This window comes from Orbicella franksi, chromosome 14 (genome assembly GCF_964199315.1).
Source record: "Orbicella franksi chromosome 14, jaOrbFran1.1, whole genome shotgun sequence".
NCBI lineage: Eukaryota > Metazoa > Cnidaria > Anthozoa > Scleractinia > Merulinidae > Orbicella > Orbicella franksi.
This window is the reverse complement of record NC_138158.1, coordinates 20,323,180-20,342,600: the sequence shown is the minus strand read 5'-3', so window position 1 is coordinate 20,342,600 and position 19,421 is coordinate 20,323,180. Positions and strand designations below refer to the sequence as shown.

At 39.1% G+C, this 19,421-nt stretch overlaps 2 protein-coding genes across 2 annotated transcripts; both read right to left on the bottom strand.

Annotated features, from left to right (window-relative positions):
- Positions 1–2: 2 nt before the first annotated feature.
- Positions 3–3,436, bottom strand: LOC145468891 (uncharacterized). The gene has a single exon (XM_081452602.1). It carries the CDS (start codon positions 1,341–1,343, stop codon positions 27–29), a length of 1,317 nt encoding a protein of 438 aa, XP_081308728.1. The 5' UTR covers positions 1,344–3,436; the 3' UTR covers positions 3–26.
- A 90-nt stretch (positions 3,437–3,526) lies between these two features.
- LOC145468889 (sorting nexin-7-like) lies at positions 3,527–19,359 on the bottom strand. Its single transcript, XM_081452600.1, has 11 exons — positions 19,197–19,359; positions 13,582–13,776; positions 12,126–12,236; positions 11,345–11,509; positions 10,259–10,454; positions 9,655–9,785; positions 8,947–9,015; positions 8,758–8,844; positions 7,554–7,658; positions 6,494–6,646; positions 3,527–4,958 (listed from the first exon to the last, which is right to left on the bottom strand). Exons 1-11 carry the CDS (start codon positions 19,278–19,280, stop codon positions 4,890–4,892), a joined length of 1,365 nt encoding a protein of 454 aa, XP_081308726.1. The 5' UTR covers positions 19,281–19,359; the 3' UTR covers positions 3,527–4,889.
- Between the last annotated feature and the right edge of the window lie 62 nt (positions 19,360–19,421).

Here is a 19,421-nt window from a genome sequence, read left to right as displayed (position 1 = left end):
TGCTTCTGCTGGCTTTTTATAACAGTTTAAGAAACTGCTGATGAACTTTCGGCAGTTTGCGGTGAATTATTAAACAAAAGCCATCTGTTTAGCCACTCTTGGCATTTAACATTAACGTCCACAGTTTCTTGTGATTGCGATGTTTCTAACAAAACTTTCTCCGTCAAACCAGAGGTTGACACGGCGCAAACTAAGTCAGCACGATTTTCATTGTCGCGCGGTGAAATTCTGTCTTGAATCTGTTGAGAAGTCACATAATCGACAGGGCAGCTAATACATTGCCTGTTTAAATCCAGTCTTTCAAGATCCGAGAATTCAACTCGGCGTTGTCCGCAGTTACAAGTCGCTCTGCTCATATCCACTACATGTTCTTTGTTAACGCGCCGTTCCGTGAAAGGAAACGGTGGACCGGCCGAACTGCGTTTTCCTAAAAGGCGGCGCCTGGTTTTGAGAACGGCCAGTGAAGTATCTGATTGCTTTATTGCTCCGCCGTCACACGAATTTCGCCTGGTCTTTAAGATAACGTCCCTTAGTTTAACACAATGTTCATTTGTTTGTAAAGTGCAGTTCGACGTTTCACCATTGTGATGAGTTGAAAAACTTTTAAACGCTACCAGATCTGCATGGAGGGATTGCTGCGACTGAACACACATATTAGCTCGTGTTGTCAACCTGTCTGTGTTTCTTACAACAGTTTTATTATCCCGGTTTAAAATCGTCTTGAAGTCCATTGTTATTCTCCGTGTCTTTTCACTGCGCGAAACACGATTGCCTGTCGTGTGATCAGGTGAAGTTTCCGATCTCGAACTGTTGGAAGTGTTCGACACCTTGTCGGACTCATTCGGAGAATCAACGAAGAGCGGTGTAGCTGTTTCATCGATAGAATCTTCGCAAAATCCACTGTCGGTTTTCGAAAGACGACTCCGTTGTTTTCTTTGTTTCTTTTCGTAGCCTGACGAGAAAAGTTCGGGGGAATCGTCTACGTTTCCGCTCTGAAAGTTCAGTTTAGATATAAACAATCCTTCTAAGTCTTCGGCGCATTTACCTCCAAATTCTTCTGACATATACGCACTGTCTCGGAGCCGACCTGGTTTTGCGATCTGTTGAATGGTTTTCCTTTCTTGTCCGTTCATTGCTTCTCTTACTTCCCTCCGACTTTCACAAGCTGTTTTGCAGTTTTGTGTTGGTTGTGTAGTTGTTATGTTAGGAAGAACTAAACTCTCCTTTGTTTGAATCAGTTCAATAGATTGTCTTGTCCCTAGCACTTTTCCTTTCCTTAGACGCGCTCTCTCAGCTGCGAAATCTTTGGGAGTCCTTTCAAATGTTTCTCCAAAGGCAAACATGTTCCTTCTGAACGAAATTCAATTTTTTTAACCTCTTTCTGGTAACCAAGGTTCTTCACCCGTCGTAAACACAAGCTCTAATTGCTTTCAAAGGAGGCGGTTTCTTTCAAAGACCACAGTTAGTGAAAGTAATGAACTGTCTATGGTCGCGAAGTGCGAAGTATACTAATAACTTAATGATTGCCTTAGTAACTAATGAAACATAAGATTTGTCTCTTGAAATCTCTCTCAAACTGCGACTTGACTCGTATACGTTTTGGCCATTGTCCGATACCGAACGCAATTAATTTAGCCCACGAAACGAGCGTCTGTTTTGTAACATTTTTTTGTTGAGAAGTCACGTTCTGTATCTGCAGTTGTCCACGCAGTGTTTTGCATGTAATGACATCTTTTGTTTAACAAACAAACGCAGAACATTCCAGGCGAAGTACGAATAATTTAATTCCAATTTTACAATTGGGCTTCTTTGCCTATCGCATTCTGTTTTAGAACTACTCTCTAGCCCAGGAAACTTGTTTTAACTCTAATATCCGCCACTGAATTTTGTCTTTAGATACGTCCCTTGATGAGATATTTCTTTAATTACGTTCAAAACTACGTTCCCTGTGTCACGGTCACACAGCGCGAAAAAAAAGCAAACAATAACGTCGTAATTTGTAAGTACGTATTGTTTACCGTCTTCTTCTGAATAAGTTTTAAACCCTCTTTTTAATGATAAAAGCTTTGCATCAAAGCACATGAATGGTGATTATAAGTGCAGAAATTGCGTCACAAAGTTCATTCTAGTAAACGCTTCAATGCTTTGGCTGCAATTTTACGTTCAGGGGCACACGTCGTTAACAATCTTATGATCCAATCCACTTCGATTACAATTTTTGTGCAAATATTTACCTCTTGGTGACAACACCATAATAACGTCACAAGTACTAGAAAATGCGATTTTGTTAATTGAAGTTTCGGCCACGTTGATTCATTATTCTTGGGATTACTGTAAGAAACCACGTGCAATATATTTTCTAGGCGTGTGGAGCATACAAATTGTTCCAAATGATTGGCTAGCGTTACCGAATACCTTTAGAGGTGTCTCGCGTCCAAGCGACGTAGCACGCCCGGTTTAGCTGTAGATACCTAAACCCCTATATCAAACTTAACTTCATAGAGCTGACTATCAAACTATAGCAATAATTTTGGAATAAAATGAATTGTGGAATTTTTTACGACCTCTAAATGCCAGCGTCCGAACCACCTTTTGAAGACTACAAGTCAAAGCGAATTCTGTTTTTCGCTTATTTAAATTGTCCCTCAGTTTCCGGACTCAAAGCGCTAAAAAGTGTCTGCGATTTGCCATAATCAATTTCAGTGAAAAGTTACAGAACATTTTCGAAATAGGATTACAAAATGTGAAGTGATCGTAGAAAAATCGTCCTAGGAAAAAAAAAAAAATTTTGAAATAAAAAATTCGCAGACACAGTTTTGTTGTTTATATGTCAAACTAGCTACTATCCAAATCTGAGGGCAAACGAACAAATTAACTATGACTTGTAGCTTTCAAAAGGGACCCAAAAGATGATTCGGACGCTCACATTAGAAGGTCGTGAAAAATTCGACAGTTAATTTCATTTCAAAATTCTTGGTATAGTGTGATAGCCAGCTCTATAAGCTTTAATTTGATATGGGGTTTCAGGTATCTACAGTTTAAACCGGACGCGCTACATTGCTTGGACGCGAGACACCTCTAAAGGTGCTTTAAAGGTATACGAGGTATACGTTAACCTTACTTAGGCTCCGTCCGGACTACGCCGGAGGAGTTTCACTCTGAAAACACATCAAATGTCTTCTGTCCACACTACGCCGGAGGAATTTAAAAACGCAACAATCACCGGTCATTTGGATTTGTGTTTGAGGAAAACTCGGTCAATGGAATACACGATTATCGTAACAACTTCGCTTTCGAAAAGCTTCGTTTTCAAAATGTTTTCCGCCCACACGAAAACACAAAGCCGGCGTTTTCAAATTCCTCCGGTTTGAAGGGCGTTTTCGAACAGCTCCGTTTTCGTGACGGATTAGTGTGGACGGTAGGCCTATCCGTAGAAATAAAGCTGAGTTATCAAATTTCTCTGGCGTAGCGTGGACGCTGCCTAAGAAAACAAAGCTAGGATAAAGAGACTCTAGTTACCCTGAAACGATTTAAGGAGACATTTTTATTCACAACCTATATATATGACTACCACTTCTTGTTTATTTGACGAGTTGTCAATAAAATTAATTACCTATTCATTAAAATTCTCATAAATGATAAGAAACGGAGAAACTTGTCAAATTCACCACTGAAATAGTTTAATTTATACACAAGAAAAATAGAACTGCTCTATATTAATTTGAACACGAGGTGTGTAAAACACTTCGCTTGTTTGAAGTTTAGTACGCAAATAATAATTTTTCTCCATTGATTTACTCAGACTTTCTTATCTATTATATTGAGAATGGTGCTTACTTCCAACAAAATATTTTTCCGATCAAAATTCGCGAAAAGAAAAAGTTATCATTTCGGGGACAAATATTTTCCCGATGAACGTCAGACCCTTACCCGCTTCAGTGAATCAAAATTCCAACGTACGCTTTCGTTTATGCGAAAAGTACCAATTTCTGCTAAAATTGATGAATGCTAAAAGTAGTTCTCAGGCTTAATCGATCTTGGTGTTCTGGGCCGGGTTGTTCAAAGCCCGATTAAGCTAACCCAGCATTTGCGAGAATTCTGATTTCAATTTTGTAACTTTTCGGTGAGGTTTTCAGTTTATATTGTTTGACCTACAGTTTTGAGCTTGAGTAATCTCAAACTACACAAAACTTAAGCAGTGAATAACATTTTTATAGAACAAAAATTGTTACTTCGGTTAAATTTTAATCCTGGGTTAGCGTTAACCGGCTTTCGAACAACCCGGCCCAGTATTGGTATTACAATCTTATGGCTTGAGGTGCTCACTAACTCAGAAACCCTTCCCTAAACCAAAATCAGGACAATTAAAAAATCACTACTTTAACAGCAAGTTCGCACTGAGAATACTAAACAGTAACAGAAAAACATCTTCATCCCTTTTCTTGCAATTGCAAGTGTCATTACAGGGCAACCTAAACTAGCTTTCACAAAAACTCGAGTGGGGAATCTTTAAAGGAACTCGGTCACGGCATTTTGAGTTATTTTGGCCACGTACAAAATTATCTTTAAATTGAAAGAAACCTGAAGATAATAGTTTACTAACATAGAAAAACACCAAAGAGATAACAATAAACCACAAAGGAACAAGGATGGTTCAAGATGGAGAAGATTGACACGGATTACAAACAACGAACTTGAAAAATTTAGGCTCAACTTGTCAAGATGCGCAAGCCGTGACGTAGCTCCTTTGATGCAAATAACAAGAAACCTTGCTCCCCGCACGAGCCTCGACTGCAAGCCCGTTCCAGTCCATCTGTGACAGCAACCAAATTTCAATGCTGTTTTCTTTTGTACTGTTCATTTGATTTGTAATTCTTAAATTCTAAACACTACTCCACATCTTCGTCTGGTTTATCTCCTGATACAATTTTTAACGCTTCCTGCCAAGCGGCCAAACACTACAGAAAAAGGAAATAATAAAAAAAGTTATTTCAAAATCAATTCCTTGTATTTTTTTCTCACGCTTTGGGTTGGAGAAAAACCTGGTAAATTAGACATGCAATTACCAGAAACTAAGCTAATGAAACGGGAAAAGAAAAACATAAGAAGTGGAAGAACTTTGAAAACATCCGAATTTGATGTCAGGGCCGTAGTCTTTGGGCTCGTCACGCAATCTTCCTCCCCCACGAAGGGAAGGAAGATTGCGTGACGAGCCCAAAGAGCGTCTGCAGAGGAGGCTAGTAGTCAGTATGATAGCCTGAAATGCCATTCATCTCCCGCCCTCAGCTTAATCCCCGGGCGAGAGACTGAGGGCGAAAGATGACTGACATTTCCGGCTATCAGTACGAGGTAAACAGAAGCCCTTGCCTCAGTCACTTGTTTTCGTTTTTGTTGTTTTTCTTGTTGAAGGGGGAAAGTAGAACACTGCTAAATACAGGAAAATAATTAAATCATGGACATTGCCTTAGTCATAATTTTGTTCTGGCTAAAGCGCTAGGTTTCCGCGTTTGAGGTGATCTGAAAAAGCTAATCAACCAACGAACTGAAAGCGATGATTTTTCAAGATAGAACACACACAAAAAAAACTGCCAATCAACACAACGTTACCACAGGAAAATAGATCATGCACATAGAACACATTCGTTAGCTTAGCTCGCACCACTCGCCGATCCTCCTTGCTTTACACTCTTTTTGTCTTATCATTTAAAGCATCTATTTTTTTAGAACCTTGAGGTTGAAATTAGTGAAATTTCTACGCTAAGAACACATCCACGGGACAGATTGCGTCAAAAACATTTTTTTTGCGTGTCGATCGAAAATAAAATACATTAAGATCATATAATTTATAATACTCTCGAACCTCCCGTAAGCGAACACCCAAATTGTCAAACCTAGGTTGTCGCCTACAGGAGGTGGTCGCCTACGAGAGCTTAAACCACATATTGGATTAAAATTTTCCCTCATTAGCATATGGTAACTAAAGAAAAATCAATTGCGAGAATTTTGAGTATACTTCGAGAAAAAATCCGGTTCTTCCCATTGAGAAATTTCCGTCTCTTGTACTAACCAGGAATGCCATAATCTTACAACACCTTATTATCTAATTTCCACTCTATTATCTGCCACGTGGTCGCTTAAGGGGGGTTAAAAACAAAAGAAAATTTCAAATATTTAGCTTAAAAGTGGTCCCGGTCGCTTACGAGAGGTGGTCGCTTACAAGAGGTTCCAAATATAGTGATTTGACTGGGAAACTTTTTGTGTTTTGGAAAACTGGTCGCTGAGGAGAGATGGTCGCAACCGGAGGTTCGACTGTAATTCATAGTGATTGATACTACAATAAATAATAATTGATATTTACAATTTATAAAAATTGATATTTATAATAATTTATATTTATAATTTATGATAATTTATATTTATAATTTATGACAATTTACATTTATAAGTTATAATAATTTATTTTTATAACTTATAATAATCAAATAAGATTCACCTCTTCATAGTAAGTAACATGTCTTTCCGAGTACTCTTCAAAGAGCTCCCTAAAGTCTGTTCTCTTGTTTTTGTGCCATCGTTCAATGTCTGCTTTCAGATCAACGTTTGCACACTCCAGTCGATCACTGCCTTGCTCGGCAAGTTTTGAAAGCTAGCACCAACATAATAAATTCAAGAAGACTTGAATTAATAACAGTGGGGACAGGCCGCTCGCTCGAGCGACTGGAGACTGGGCCCGAAAAAACGTAGCTCTTCAGAGATCAGTGCAACCTCGTTTCCAGGGGCAGGGAAAAGGCCCTGGGAACGAGGTTGAGATCAGTACAGTGCCTCTGAGTGGGTGTTGGTTGATTTCTGAATTTTTCGCGCGCTAGAAACCACCAATCAAAGACGCTTGTAGTGATACGTCATCACGGGTGGAATTTTTTGGCTTGTTTATCAAACATCTGAGGCCCTGTTCACACTACGCCGGTGAAATTTGAAAACGCAACAATATCGGTCAATTTGGATTTGTGTTTGGGCAAAACTCGGTCAGGGACATCGCATGAAAATCGTTTTCGTAAAGCTCCGTTTTCAAAATGTTTTCCGTCCACATTGAAACGCAAAGCCGACGTTTTCAAATTCCTCCGGTTTGAAGAGCGTTCAAAACAAGGCTCTGATTTTGTGACGTATTAGTGTGGACGGGACCTAACCCGGGGGGGGGGGGGGGGGAGGAGCGTCTCATATGAAAAGGTCGGGGATGCCCGTCGGAAAATTTGAATAACACCTTAAAAGATATCACTTGAAACGGAATACGGTTGATTACCAGCCACTGTTCAGGAAAGGAGCCCGTGCTAGTAGACGACCGAAGGAAATCGAACTTTAAAACGGAAATAAGCGCGTTTTTTAATTATTATTTCTTCGATAGCACCCTAAAAGATACTTTGGCAGCTAAATCTACTGGCGTTTTGTCATGAACACTCTAAGTGAATCCAGAATCCTTGATTTCTATCCCTAAGGGATACTACGAGCATCCCCGATCTTTTCAACTGGGAGTCACCGCCCCACGGGCTTTTGCTAACCTCTTCAATATTTGAATCAACTCTTCCCCGCTTGTCTTGCTTGGCTTGTTCTGGGTCTTTATTGAAAAATCCAAAACCACGACCGGCTCCAGTTCCTTTCTCCAGCTGAAAAAAAAAAAAGATAATAATAATAATTAACACACCATCATAATGGGCAAGATCATAGAAATTTTCAAAGCTTTTCTAAAACCTGATTTTACTTCTCATATTCACTAACATTGCTGTGACCCTTTGAATAGATTTTTCGCTTTTAATGTAATCTAACAATTTGCAGCCCTATCTCAGGTCATAAGACCAGAAAACAATTTCCCTGACCACAATAAGACGAATAAATTTAAAATTAGCCAATTTACACATCAATTAGTGCATTTTCAATGGCCATTAAATAAGATGGTCGCTATCAAGAACACGCAATAAAATACATTTGTAGGACCTTAAAAAATAAGATCCCCTGGCATTTTCCTGACCACGACAGAGTCAACGCTAAGTTCAGGATATTTTTTCCTGTGAAATCGAATACTAAGTGCCAATATAGCTTATTTCTAAAATTATCGTAAATAAACGCACAACCGAAGGTATCACCCACTTTCCCTAACCCAGTGAGATTCACATCCATAGAAGCTAAATCATTTCCCCATTGGGGAGAGAGGGAACTGGCTGTTGGAAAGGTGGCCATTATGGGAAGGTAGAGATGTAACATTTCGATTTTTCAAAAAAAATGCTTATTGTAGCATTCAAATACGTAACACAGTCAAAATATATCAATAAAACTGAAACCAAACAGAACCCAACCATGCGTGGTACAGATCAAGTTTCCTGACCTTTCACAATACAAAATAGGTTGTAGTTTGTACACCATTTGTCAATCTTTGGTTAACTTTTCGAGAGGTTATTTTGGCAGTTGGGATGCATTTTAATAGCTGTTGCGGTTGTGGAGAAGTGACCGTTGTAGAGAGGTTAAATTAAAAGTGAATGTATGGACCGTCCACCGAGACCGAAAGAAGTGGCCTATGTTAAGAGGCGGTCGTTGCTGCAGGCTCGACTGTAAATGCAAAGCGGTGTCACAAGGGAAAATGCTGGGACAAATAGAATACTATAATGGGTCAATGATACCAAGTAACGCCACCTCTCCCAACCTCCCAACCATTACTGTTGCGATCTAAGGCATAGTAAAGGGACAAGACTTATTTCTTCGACTTCGTACCTCTTCTTTTTCAGTCTTTTTTCTGGAAAGCTCCTCTAAAGTTACTTCATACTCCATGTGAATGGTGTCCCGATGTTTAAGGGTGCTCTGTGCGTACAAAACAGTTAAGATGAAGTTAGTAGTCAATCTTAGAGTAAACCGTTGATGCTAAAAAAGCTCTGTAAGTGATACTGAGTTTTGAGTGCATACCTTTATAGCATCCGTGTACAGCACATACTCATGAATGGGCTCCATAAATCTTGGATCTTGTGCTTTTAACTGCAAACAAACAAATTTATTGGTTAAAAAGTAATCTTTAATTAACAGCGTATAATATTTATGTTATTATTAATAGTGGACATAGGACCGAGCGGAGTCCACTTCCTTCTATAATCCTACAATTCCTTTAAGACGAAGTGTAAGCAGCATCTCTTAAATACGTTACAAATAGTTAATACTGGTAATAGACACTTGTAGGCTATGCAATATATATATTTTTTTCTGTAATGTATTTTCAAAATTAGTCTTTTCCCTAACCATCTGCAATAAATATCTCTCTTTAATTTTATTGTTATCGGTACTAAGTAATGTTAACTATGTAAATAGTGCGTAATAAAGAAAATTGAAGTTGAAAGTTGATTAACGGGTCTGGTTATTTAATCACGAGTATGATTAGAGGCAAAATGGGATACTTTCTTCTTGAGTTATAGAAGCATGAGACTGCCAATTTTTAGGAACACTAAAAAAATATGAGAACTCAGAGGCAAATTGTGCCTCTCTGCATAGTGTATAATTTCCCTTGTGATGATAAAAATCCCTGCATGTTTATATAACTGAACAGTGCATTTTGTCACATCATCTATTAGCTTAGTACTTTGTCATTCTGTGGTAAAGCGCCCACTTAGAGAAAACCCTCACCAGTGTTTTAAGAGCAGAGCTGTTCTTGTCAAAAGCATTCGCCATGGCATGTAATGGATCAGCAAGCTTGGACTCAGCATCTGCCCACAGGTTGAAGATCGGTATGTACTCTTTGTACACTTCAAGAAGATCTGAAATAATTGCAACAGGTATTAATATCACTGTAAATCCCGGACTTGTCCAGAAATGGAGGAAGTAAAAAGCCTGCATTCAGTGATCCATCAAGCCAGACTTTATCTACGGTTTCTGTAGCATAAAGCAATTAGGAGTATTTCTACTCTCCCACTGGATGGAATGTTAGTCCATCACAGGGTTGGGTGGACTCCAGAGAGAGGCACTGTGAGAGTTAAGTGTCTTGCCCAAGAACACAACACTATGTCCTCAACCAGGGCTTGACCCTGGACCGCTCGATCCAGAGGCAAGTGCATTGACCATGAAGCCACCATGCCTTCACACATAGAGTACTAAAAATTGTTCACGTAAACATATTTGGCCCATTTTGAAAATGTTTGCCTGAACTGTGTTCAGGTCTAGGTGAGCAAATCTACCAAGGATTTCACACAACTATTGTGAAATTCACATGCTAGCATTACAGCATACTCACCAAATCTATCCTTTGCTATTTTGTCAGAAATAGCCTCTAAAGCCAACATCTTTTCCCTAAAAGTCTTAGTATATTCAGCCATTTCTTGAAATTCAGGCTCTCTGCTTTTCAGCATCCATGAAGATGCCATGTTCCGCATAGAGTCACTCATCCTGCTCATTAAACCTGGGCTCTGTTTCTTAACGGAAGTTAGCTCCTAAAGTTCAGTGGAGAAATGAAAACAAATAACAGACAAAACACTCAGTGAGTGAAAATAACACACATGTTTGAGTTTTCTGATATGTAATAGAGGCCAAGTCAATCCAAGATCCAATAGGAAGGTCAAGGTTAAAATGCTCCCAAGGTCGTAAAAAAAATTTAATTCCAGCTTGCCCTTTGGACAAGCAGATCTCAGATTTTGCTTGCCCTAGGTAAGTTTTAGTTCACATTTTCTCTTAATAGGTTGGCAGACGACTTGCCTAGGCCCTTGCCAGGCGGGCAAGTGAGAATAAAACGTTACTTGCCCTGCAGGAAAATCTACTTGTTCAAGATGACTAGATGGCACTTTTTCGAGCCCTTCTTCTCCCTTTCCCCTTGTTTTTTACCCTTGTTTTCTAGATTCTCGCTTCCAGAATCCTGTAGGAGGGTTACTGCATCTTCAGAACTCATATTTACCAATCCCCCCTTTATTAAAATCTGAATCTACCCCAGGCCTGCAAGTTGTACGAGGAAAATTCAATTTTAATTACTAATCTACACTACTTGTCTTTTCAGTATTACCAGTCATTCATATCTATACTTTAAAGAGGAGGCAGAGTGCCCTGGTGGTTAGGGTGCTGGATTTGTAATTCGGAGGTCCCATGTTCAAATCGTCCTCCCTGCCCCTGGATGGATTTGTGTTTGTTGGTTCCAAATTCAACTCCTCCATGCTTTGTTAATAGCCAACTGGTCAGTCTCCCACCAGCTGGGATTTTTAAGAAGTTTCTGTTCAATTTACAATAGTTGTTTACTCATTTCAGTGTCCTCAATTGGTGCAGTAGTGCTAAAAGCTTTGACACTTAAATAAAGTGATTTATATATTTATTTTATTTAATTAACAAAACTTACCCATGTCTTGGCAGTAAGAAAGACATGGAAATTGTCATTAAAAGACATCACTGGATGGTCTGCTATTCTACTGACAAATTTGTTGAGTGCAATTTGACGTGACTTCAAGAATTCCACGGAAAATCGATCAAAGTGCTTTGTAAACGTGTGCTTCTCTGGCAGTGGCTAAAGGGAAACAAAATATATTTAGTAGCGATATGGGCGGATCTAGTGGGAGGGTGCAAGGGGTGCAATGAAGAACCATGGATGTGAAAGAGGTCTATATGAAGGAGATGCTCTCTTACCCTTCATCATCTCCCCAGGGGGGTACTCCCGGGGTGTACTCCCGGGGTGTACTCCCTTGTCTGGGCTATATAGGTATGTGCGGCCCCAAAGGGTATGGTTTTCAGCTGTTTTGGTCATAGAGTGTTCATTTTAGCCATTTTGGTCATAAATCGGGAATGGTTCTTGAACTCTAGTCTTGAACTGGATATGTTTTTAAGAAGAAGTTACTTTTTCATCATTTCTGATAAGACGCATCAACAAAAGCCCTTCACGATGCCTTTAACATCAGTCTGAACTAAGAAACTAAATATAAGGCAGGTCTAAAATAGGGTATTGATTCAGGATCAAGTCATACATAGGATATCAAATTTTTGGTCAGGTGATAAATAGGGTAGGGAAAATCACAGATTTTAGTCATAAATAGGGTAAGAGTTTTGGGAAGTGGGCACACCCCCCAATTTTTCTTGGAGTACCCCCTGGATTATCTCTTGACAAACAACATTGAGTCAGTACTTACAGGAATGATGTGTGTGGGGTAAGTCTCTTCTAATCTGTGTCTAAGCCAAAGGAAGTCTTGGTATCTTCTTCTAACACTGTATTCTGGATGATCAAATTGTCCTCTTGTAGTCTAGGACAAGAAAACTGTGTGTCACAGAGGAATAGGCCCTTTGCAGCTAAGCCATCACGTGACCTATTTTTCATAAAATTATGGGCTGTAAGTTAACAAATGCCAGAAATGGAAAAAGCATGTTGAAAATATCAAAATGGCCAAGTTTGAGACCCCCATCATTAACAAATGAGATTTTTTGAAGGTCTGAATTTTAGAAAAAATAAGAAGATTTGTATGGAAAAAGTTGATGAAGAGCAAGGCCTTGCTCTCCAGCAACATTTTCCATACAAATCCTCTAAATTTTCCGAAAATTTAAACTGTCGTATAAACTTACTCTTTAATTCCTGGGGCCTCAAACTTGGCCATTATGGTATTTTTGATGCACTCTTTCCATTTCTGGCATTCTTTAAGTTATAGCCCATAATATAAAAGTTTTCTAGGAAAAATTTAGTCACGTGACCCCAGCTTCAAAGGGCCTTTACAAGAACCACAGAGTGCTTTCTATTATACCTAAAATTTCAGAATTTCAGAAGTCAAATGGAAAATGTCCGTTTAGGTTTGGTCCAAATGGAATATTTGGGGGCACCTATAGAAGTGGTCCACTTAGATCCACTGACCAGTCAGACCAAAGTTTGCAATATTTTATTCCATTTTGATGACTCAATTTGTTACCCAACTTCTCTTCAGTAGATTTCTGTTGTGTGGGGGATTGAGAAACATGAATAAAAAATGGTAAGATCTCGGTTGGCCTGGTTTGATTGGTAAAAGTTGTTCCATTTTTCCTTGGTTAGTACCCCTAGTCTCTGACAAGTCGGTCTGGCAAAATGGAAAGCACCCATAATTTCTGATGCTGTGAAGCCTTCTGCTCTCCAAAATGTCTTTTCAAGTCAAGGTTACCATGAAACCACAGGGCTACAACCAGTTTTAAACATGTAGCATGTCTGAATATTTCTTGCTACCTTAAATACGACATCAAATTAAATTATACCAAGTAAGCTTTAAAACTTTACACCCAACGATTTTCATTCCAGTGTGATTCCTCTGCAAAAAATTTTCTAAATCAGAGAGATTTTTGTATTTTAGCACTAACTTCATAACTCTTACAAGTCCAGATCTATCCAACTGAAGAGGTGACTGATTGACTGACTGCTTGTTTTGTTCTGTAGACTAGCAAGTCGACCCACCTACCGACCAATCAACCCACCGGCTGGCCAGCTGGCTGACTGACTGACTGACTGTCTGACTTACTGACAGAGTGACGACTAACAACTGACTGACTGACTGACTGACTGATTCACTGTGGTACATTAAAAAATAGCCCTTACCTATACCACTTAATGTCACATAACAAGTAAATACCTACCTTAGTTGTGACATTGTAACTAACATATCCCCCCACATGCTTCTCTGGATCATCAACGGACACATGTAAATCCTTCACTTGAGCAAAGCCGTCATATCCTCCAGACTTAAAGGACTCCAAAAATGGGGTTTCTTTCTCCACTGCAGATGAATCCAGATCAATGGTATCATCTAAATGATCTGCTCCTTGAAAACTCTATAATATAATGTTAGACAACTCTCAGTAAGATTGAGCTTTCTAAAAGACCTATATCTATGACTCTGATGATGGAAACATAAAACAAGAACACGCTGATCACATTAGCAAAGACACTTTACATATTCATAATTAAATAAACAAGAGATTTTCCTGTCTTCTCCTCACAGTGTGCTCTGAAACCAAAAGAAAAATTTCTCTCCAGAGGGATGGGCAAGAGGGTTGAAACCAACACCCCCCATGGGAGGTCCCCAATACACTAATACCTTAATACTCTGATACCCTAATACCCCAATATCCTAAAACCCTCATACCCTAATAAACCAATCCACCAATCTACCAATACTTTAATACCCTAATACCCCAATACCCTGAAACCCTCATACCCCAATACCCTAATACCCTAATACCCTAATACCCTAAAACCCTAATTCACCAATCCGACAATACTATAATACCCTAATACCACAACACCCAAATGGCCTAATACCCTACTACCCTAATATCATAATACAGCAATCCACCAATCTACCAATACTTTAATACCCTAATACCCCAATACCCTAATACCCTAATACCCAAATACCCTAATACCTTAACACCTTAATACCTTAATACCCTAATACCCCAATACCCTAATACCCTAATACCCTAATACCCTAATACCTTAATACACTAATCCACCAATACTTTAATACTCTAATATCCCAATATCCTAAAACCCTAATACCCCAATACACCAATCCAGCAATCCAGCAATACTTTAATACCCCAATACCCCAATACCCTAATACCCCAATACCGTCATACCCCAATACCCTCATACCCTCATACCCTAATACCCTAATACCCCAATAGCACGTTTGGGTTCAGTTCTTTAAATAAGAGCAGAACCATTGGTTTGTGGAACCCTGAATACCATAAGCTTGTAATTTCGAAAGAAGAATAGTATGGTCCACAGTATGGAAGGCTTCCTCAAGATCTAAAAATTCAACGGCATTAATAAAGCCACGACTGATGTTTAAAGACCAGTTATCAGTCGCTTCAATCAAAGCAGTAACTGTAGAATGAAGCGAGGAAAAACCAGATTGGTGTCTAGTGAGAAGATTGTTTTCGTTTAGACAGTGATACAACTGATCATAAATAATCCGCTCAAACACCTTGGCCACAACTGGGATAATTGATATAGGTCCATAATTAGAAGGATCACTCCTACTTCTAACTTTCGGGCATGATTCTTGCACTCTTCCATTCTTCAGGAAAAATACCAGTGTCGATCAATTGATTGAATATCAGAGCGAGGAGCCCGGAGATTAAATCTGGATATTCTCTTAGCAATCTGGCTGACACAGAATCAAGACCTGTTGCCTTTCTCTTGCATAATTTATTTAGGTGGTACAAAACATGCAATTAAGTTACAAGCTGGAAACTAAAACAACTGCTGCTTTGGTTAACAAATTCATCGAAGGAGGTGCCCACTTCTTCTATATCCCTGGACAGTTCAGGACCAATTTCTGTGAAAAAGTCATTAAAACCTTCTGCGATTTCAGTTGAATTAGTTATTTTATTCTCGCTCCATTGAGCACAGGGTCATTGATTGCAGCTTTATGCGATTTGCGGTGTGTCACCTCGTTGATAGTTGTCCATGTCTTGCGGGAATTTCCATTGTAAGTTTCATAGGTTTTATAATAGTAGGACTTTTTTACATTTTTGACAGCATTGTTCACTTCATTATGCAACGTCTTAAAATTACTCCAATTACTTGGATTGCCTGTCCGCAAAGCCATTATTTTGAGACAATCTCTCCGATACATCAAATTCTTAAGCTCAGAGGTAATCCATGAACTTTTAGAGGCACGCACATGTTTAGTGCAGAGTGGAGCACGTAGATCACACACTTCTAAGAACAAAGATCTCCATTTTAACCACATTTCATTGGGGTTATCTATTCCCATGAGATCAGCCCATGGTTGAGCCAAGATGTCCGAACGAAACCTATTACGATCGAAATTTTTAAATTGCCTATACGAAACAGTACTAGATCCCTTGACGGTGGATGGCAATGAAATGTTAGAAAAAACATGAATCAGACTATGGCCACTGATTCCAACATGAGATACTCCAGAGCAAGATACATTGTCCGGGTGACTAGCAAAAATGACATCAATTAAAGTTGTACTCACAGGTGTTTCTCTTGTAGGTTCGTTAATAAGTTGTTTTAGATTGTAAATATCAGTGATGTTTAGTAGCGCCTGGGTATTTACATTATTCAGAGATGACAGGAGCATAATTATTACTGACAATTAAGGTCACCCATAAGGTAATACTGTGAAGGTGAATTAATCAACATGACACAAGCGTGGGACAAAGAAAAAATTCTGAGTCCCCGACAGGAATCGAACCCATGACCTCCCGAACACCAGGCGGGCGCTCTATCCACTGAGCCACGAGAACTCATGGAGAGCAAGGTCATTTAACTGAGTTCATATATGACAGGTGTCCTGCATACTGCTAGGATCAACACTATCGAAGTCATTGTGAGTAGTGATAAGTTAATAAAGATGGTGAATTTTAAGCTTGGTAATGAAATGTGAAGGTGAATTAATCAACATGACACGAGCATGGGACAAAGAAAAAATTCTGAGTCCCCAACAGGAATCGAACACATGACCTCCCGAACACCAGGCGGGCGCTCTACCCACTGAGCTACGAGAACTCATGGAGAGCAAGGTCATTTAACTGAGTTCATATATGACAGGTGTCCTGCATACTGCTAGGATCAACACTATCAAAGTCACTGTGAGTAGTGATAAGTTAGTAAAGATGGTGAATTTTAAGCTCGCTAATGAAATGTGAAGGTGAATTAATCAACATGACACGAGCGTGGGACAAAGAAAAAATTCTGAGTCCCCGACAGGACTCTTTCCCTTCAGCATCTAGCTTCCCAACAAGATTCAAAATTGGAGAATAATTCAAAAGGTGAATTAGGAGGTCTGTACCATGTAGCTTCTTGGTTTACTAATTTTGATAGAAAGGCTTTCCAGTTGATCAAATATGAGGTCCTTGCGAACATCATAATTAATATTAGAGTGGATATAAAAGCAAACCCCACCTCCATTTCTGCCGTTTAGCGGTCAGTTGCGGCAAACGATATCATAACCATCAACACTGACCTCATTATCGGCAATAATACCATGTAATTGAGTTCCATTGATTGCCAACAAATCAAGGCATTTACTATGAAAAATGATGCGAAGCTCATCAATGTGTCTCAGAAGACTAGTGATGTTTAAGCACGCCATTTTAAAGCCACATTTGTTAGGAATCAATGTTTGAGAATTTAAAGAAAACCTATTACGAGGGGCAGAATGAGTATGTGAAGAGGGGTTTGAAGGAAAGCCTTCAAGATCTGCGCAAGTTGCTTGTCATGGTTTTTTTATATGAGAAACAAGATTTTTAACTAATAGCTTTGAACCTTGCATGTTCAAATGCAGTCCAATAGCGTTGAGGTGCTCTCTCTTGATGTTAGAGTGAGAAATCATTCTTCATGCGTATTGCTTGGCAAAGCGGTTTACAATTCTGTTTACCTCATTGATTTTGCAGTCACGATTTTTGTCCGATCTCAAAATCAAGGGCGACTTGTTTAAAGTTAGTTTGTTGGCTAAAGTTAGTTTGTCACCTGCAAGCCACACACGAATTCTCTCCAAATCAATATTAATACCATTATTCATTTCGTCAACATCACTACCAGCAAAAGTAATACTAGAATCATCAGCGTACATCCTTGGTTGAGAATGCTGGAGACAATTAGGCAGATCATTTACACATAACAGAAATAGAAGGGGCCCAAGAATCGTTCCCTGTGGAACCCCAGAGTGACGGAACAATCGTAGTACTGGTGAATTGTTGCGAATGGTAAACTGGGTTAAACTGGACCGTGAACACCTTGTTGATAAATCAATAATGATGTATAAGATTGTAAATAATATGGTTCCGGACTATCTTAGTTCGCACTTCGTCTTCCATTCCGATACCTTAACCTATAACTTAAGAGATAGTGACTGTTCACTTGCCATTCCACAGTCCTGCACTAATTATTGTAAAAGAAGTCTGTCCTACAGCAGAGCTGTACTGTGAAATAGTTTACTCTTGGATATTTGTCAGTCACCCTCTCTTGATGAATTGAAATCTAAGTTGAAGAATTATGATTTTGATGGTAGTCTTATGTAAGTTTTATTTTGCTTTTATACACGGCTTCCTTGTAAAGCAGGTTTTCTATCATTTCGCTTATTGTAGTAGTTATTAGTGATTTATTAGTTAGGTAGTTAGACTAATTTAAGTCAATATTGTAAAGTCCTGAAGGAAATACCGTATCTAAATAAAGATTTTACCTTACCTTACGTTACTCACATTGTGTTATAGGGGGAGGAAAAAAACAGGTGGGCAGAGATAGCTGAGAGTGGTCTGGAAAGGGAAAAATCCCACCCTGCCAGGTTCGCATCACTTGCACTATGTTATTTTTACTCTCCCAGATTATCCGCGAGACTCGTGGATACAGACTGAATCTTCCGGTCTCCCATATGCGTCACCACTTTTATTTTCGGGGGAAAATGTTTGGAATATTCACCAATGTATTTTTGTGGTTACTTAGCAGAGTTCTCTTTTAACGATGCTTTTTGGTAGAGAAAGTAAAATTGGCGATGTACTTACTTCTTTTTACGTGATGCATAATTGGTAAAAAAATTCTCTGTGATGCATGATTTAATAGAAAAATTCAGCAAAATGAGTGATTGGTACCCCCCCTCCCATTTGCCACCCTCTTATAATAACAGGCATGGGGAAATGGAGTGGGGTAAGAGTTTGAGAACCTCATACCCATGCATAGGACACCCTGATCCCAACAAACCCCTTGATGAGTACCCCTAGGATATTACCCCTGGAATACTAGGTATTGCCCAATTAATCTGCGTACATTTAGAATGACTGATGTTATTAATTTAAGCTTACATTAAAACTGTTGCACTGTATTTAAAGCAAATACGAAAAAGATCCTAATTCTTCGTAGAATTGACATCGATATACATGGATTAGTAACTCCTTTTAAAAAGCGTCTTTACTAACACTTGAATGCTAAATTAAACTTAACTTAATCATTAGTGACTGTGCTAACATGATTGCAGCTCTAACTGCAACATCTATCTTTTCTGTATGATATTTTTCTCAGAGTGAACTTCTGTTTAGCAGAAAAGAAAAAAATTGTTTGCTTTAGGAAGGTGTATAATGTTCAAGAAAACGAGACGAGATCAAAACAGGATAAGATTCCACGATCAATGCTGTTTACGCAGGCCAAAGTGGGCGACGACGAATTACGCATTCGCTAATGGTGAACAGTAAAAAAATTCCTAATTTAAAGAACTTACATGCGGTAAAACAGTGTCCCCTTCGCCTGCATCATCACCCTTTTCGTTCTCAAAGGGATTGAAAGCATCGATGTCGTCCGCCATATTGAATATCGTGATCAAAACAGTCGTTTCGCGTTCGGAAACATTCGGAGGCTGACGAGGTGTTCCGAGTTACCCGATACGATGCGACAATTTATTTTGCTTCCGCCATTTTGCTCCGTGGGCCTTTTTTTGTGATTTCAG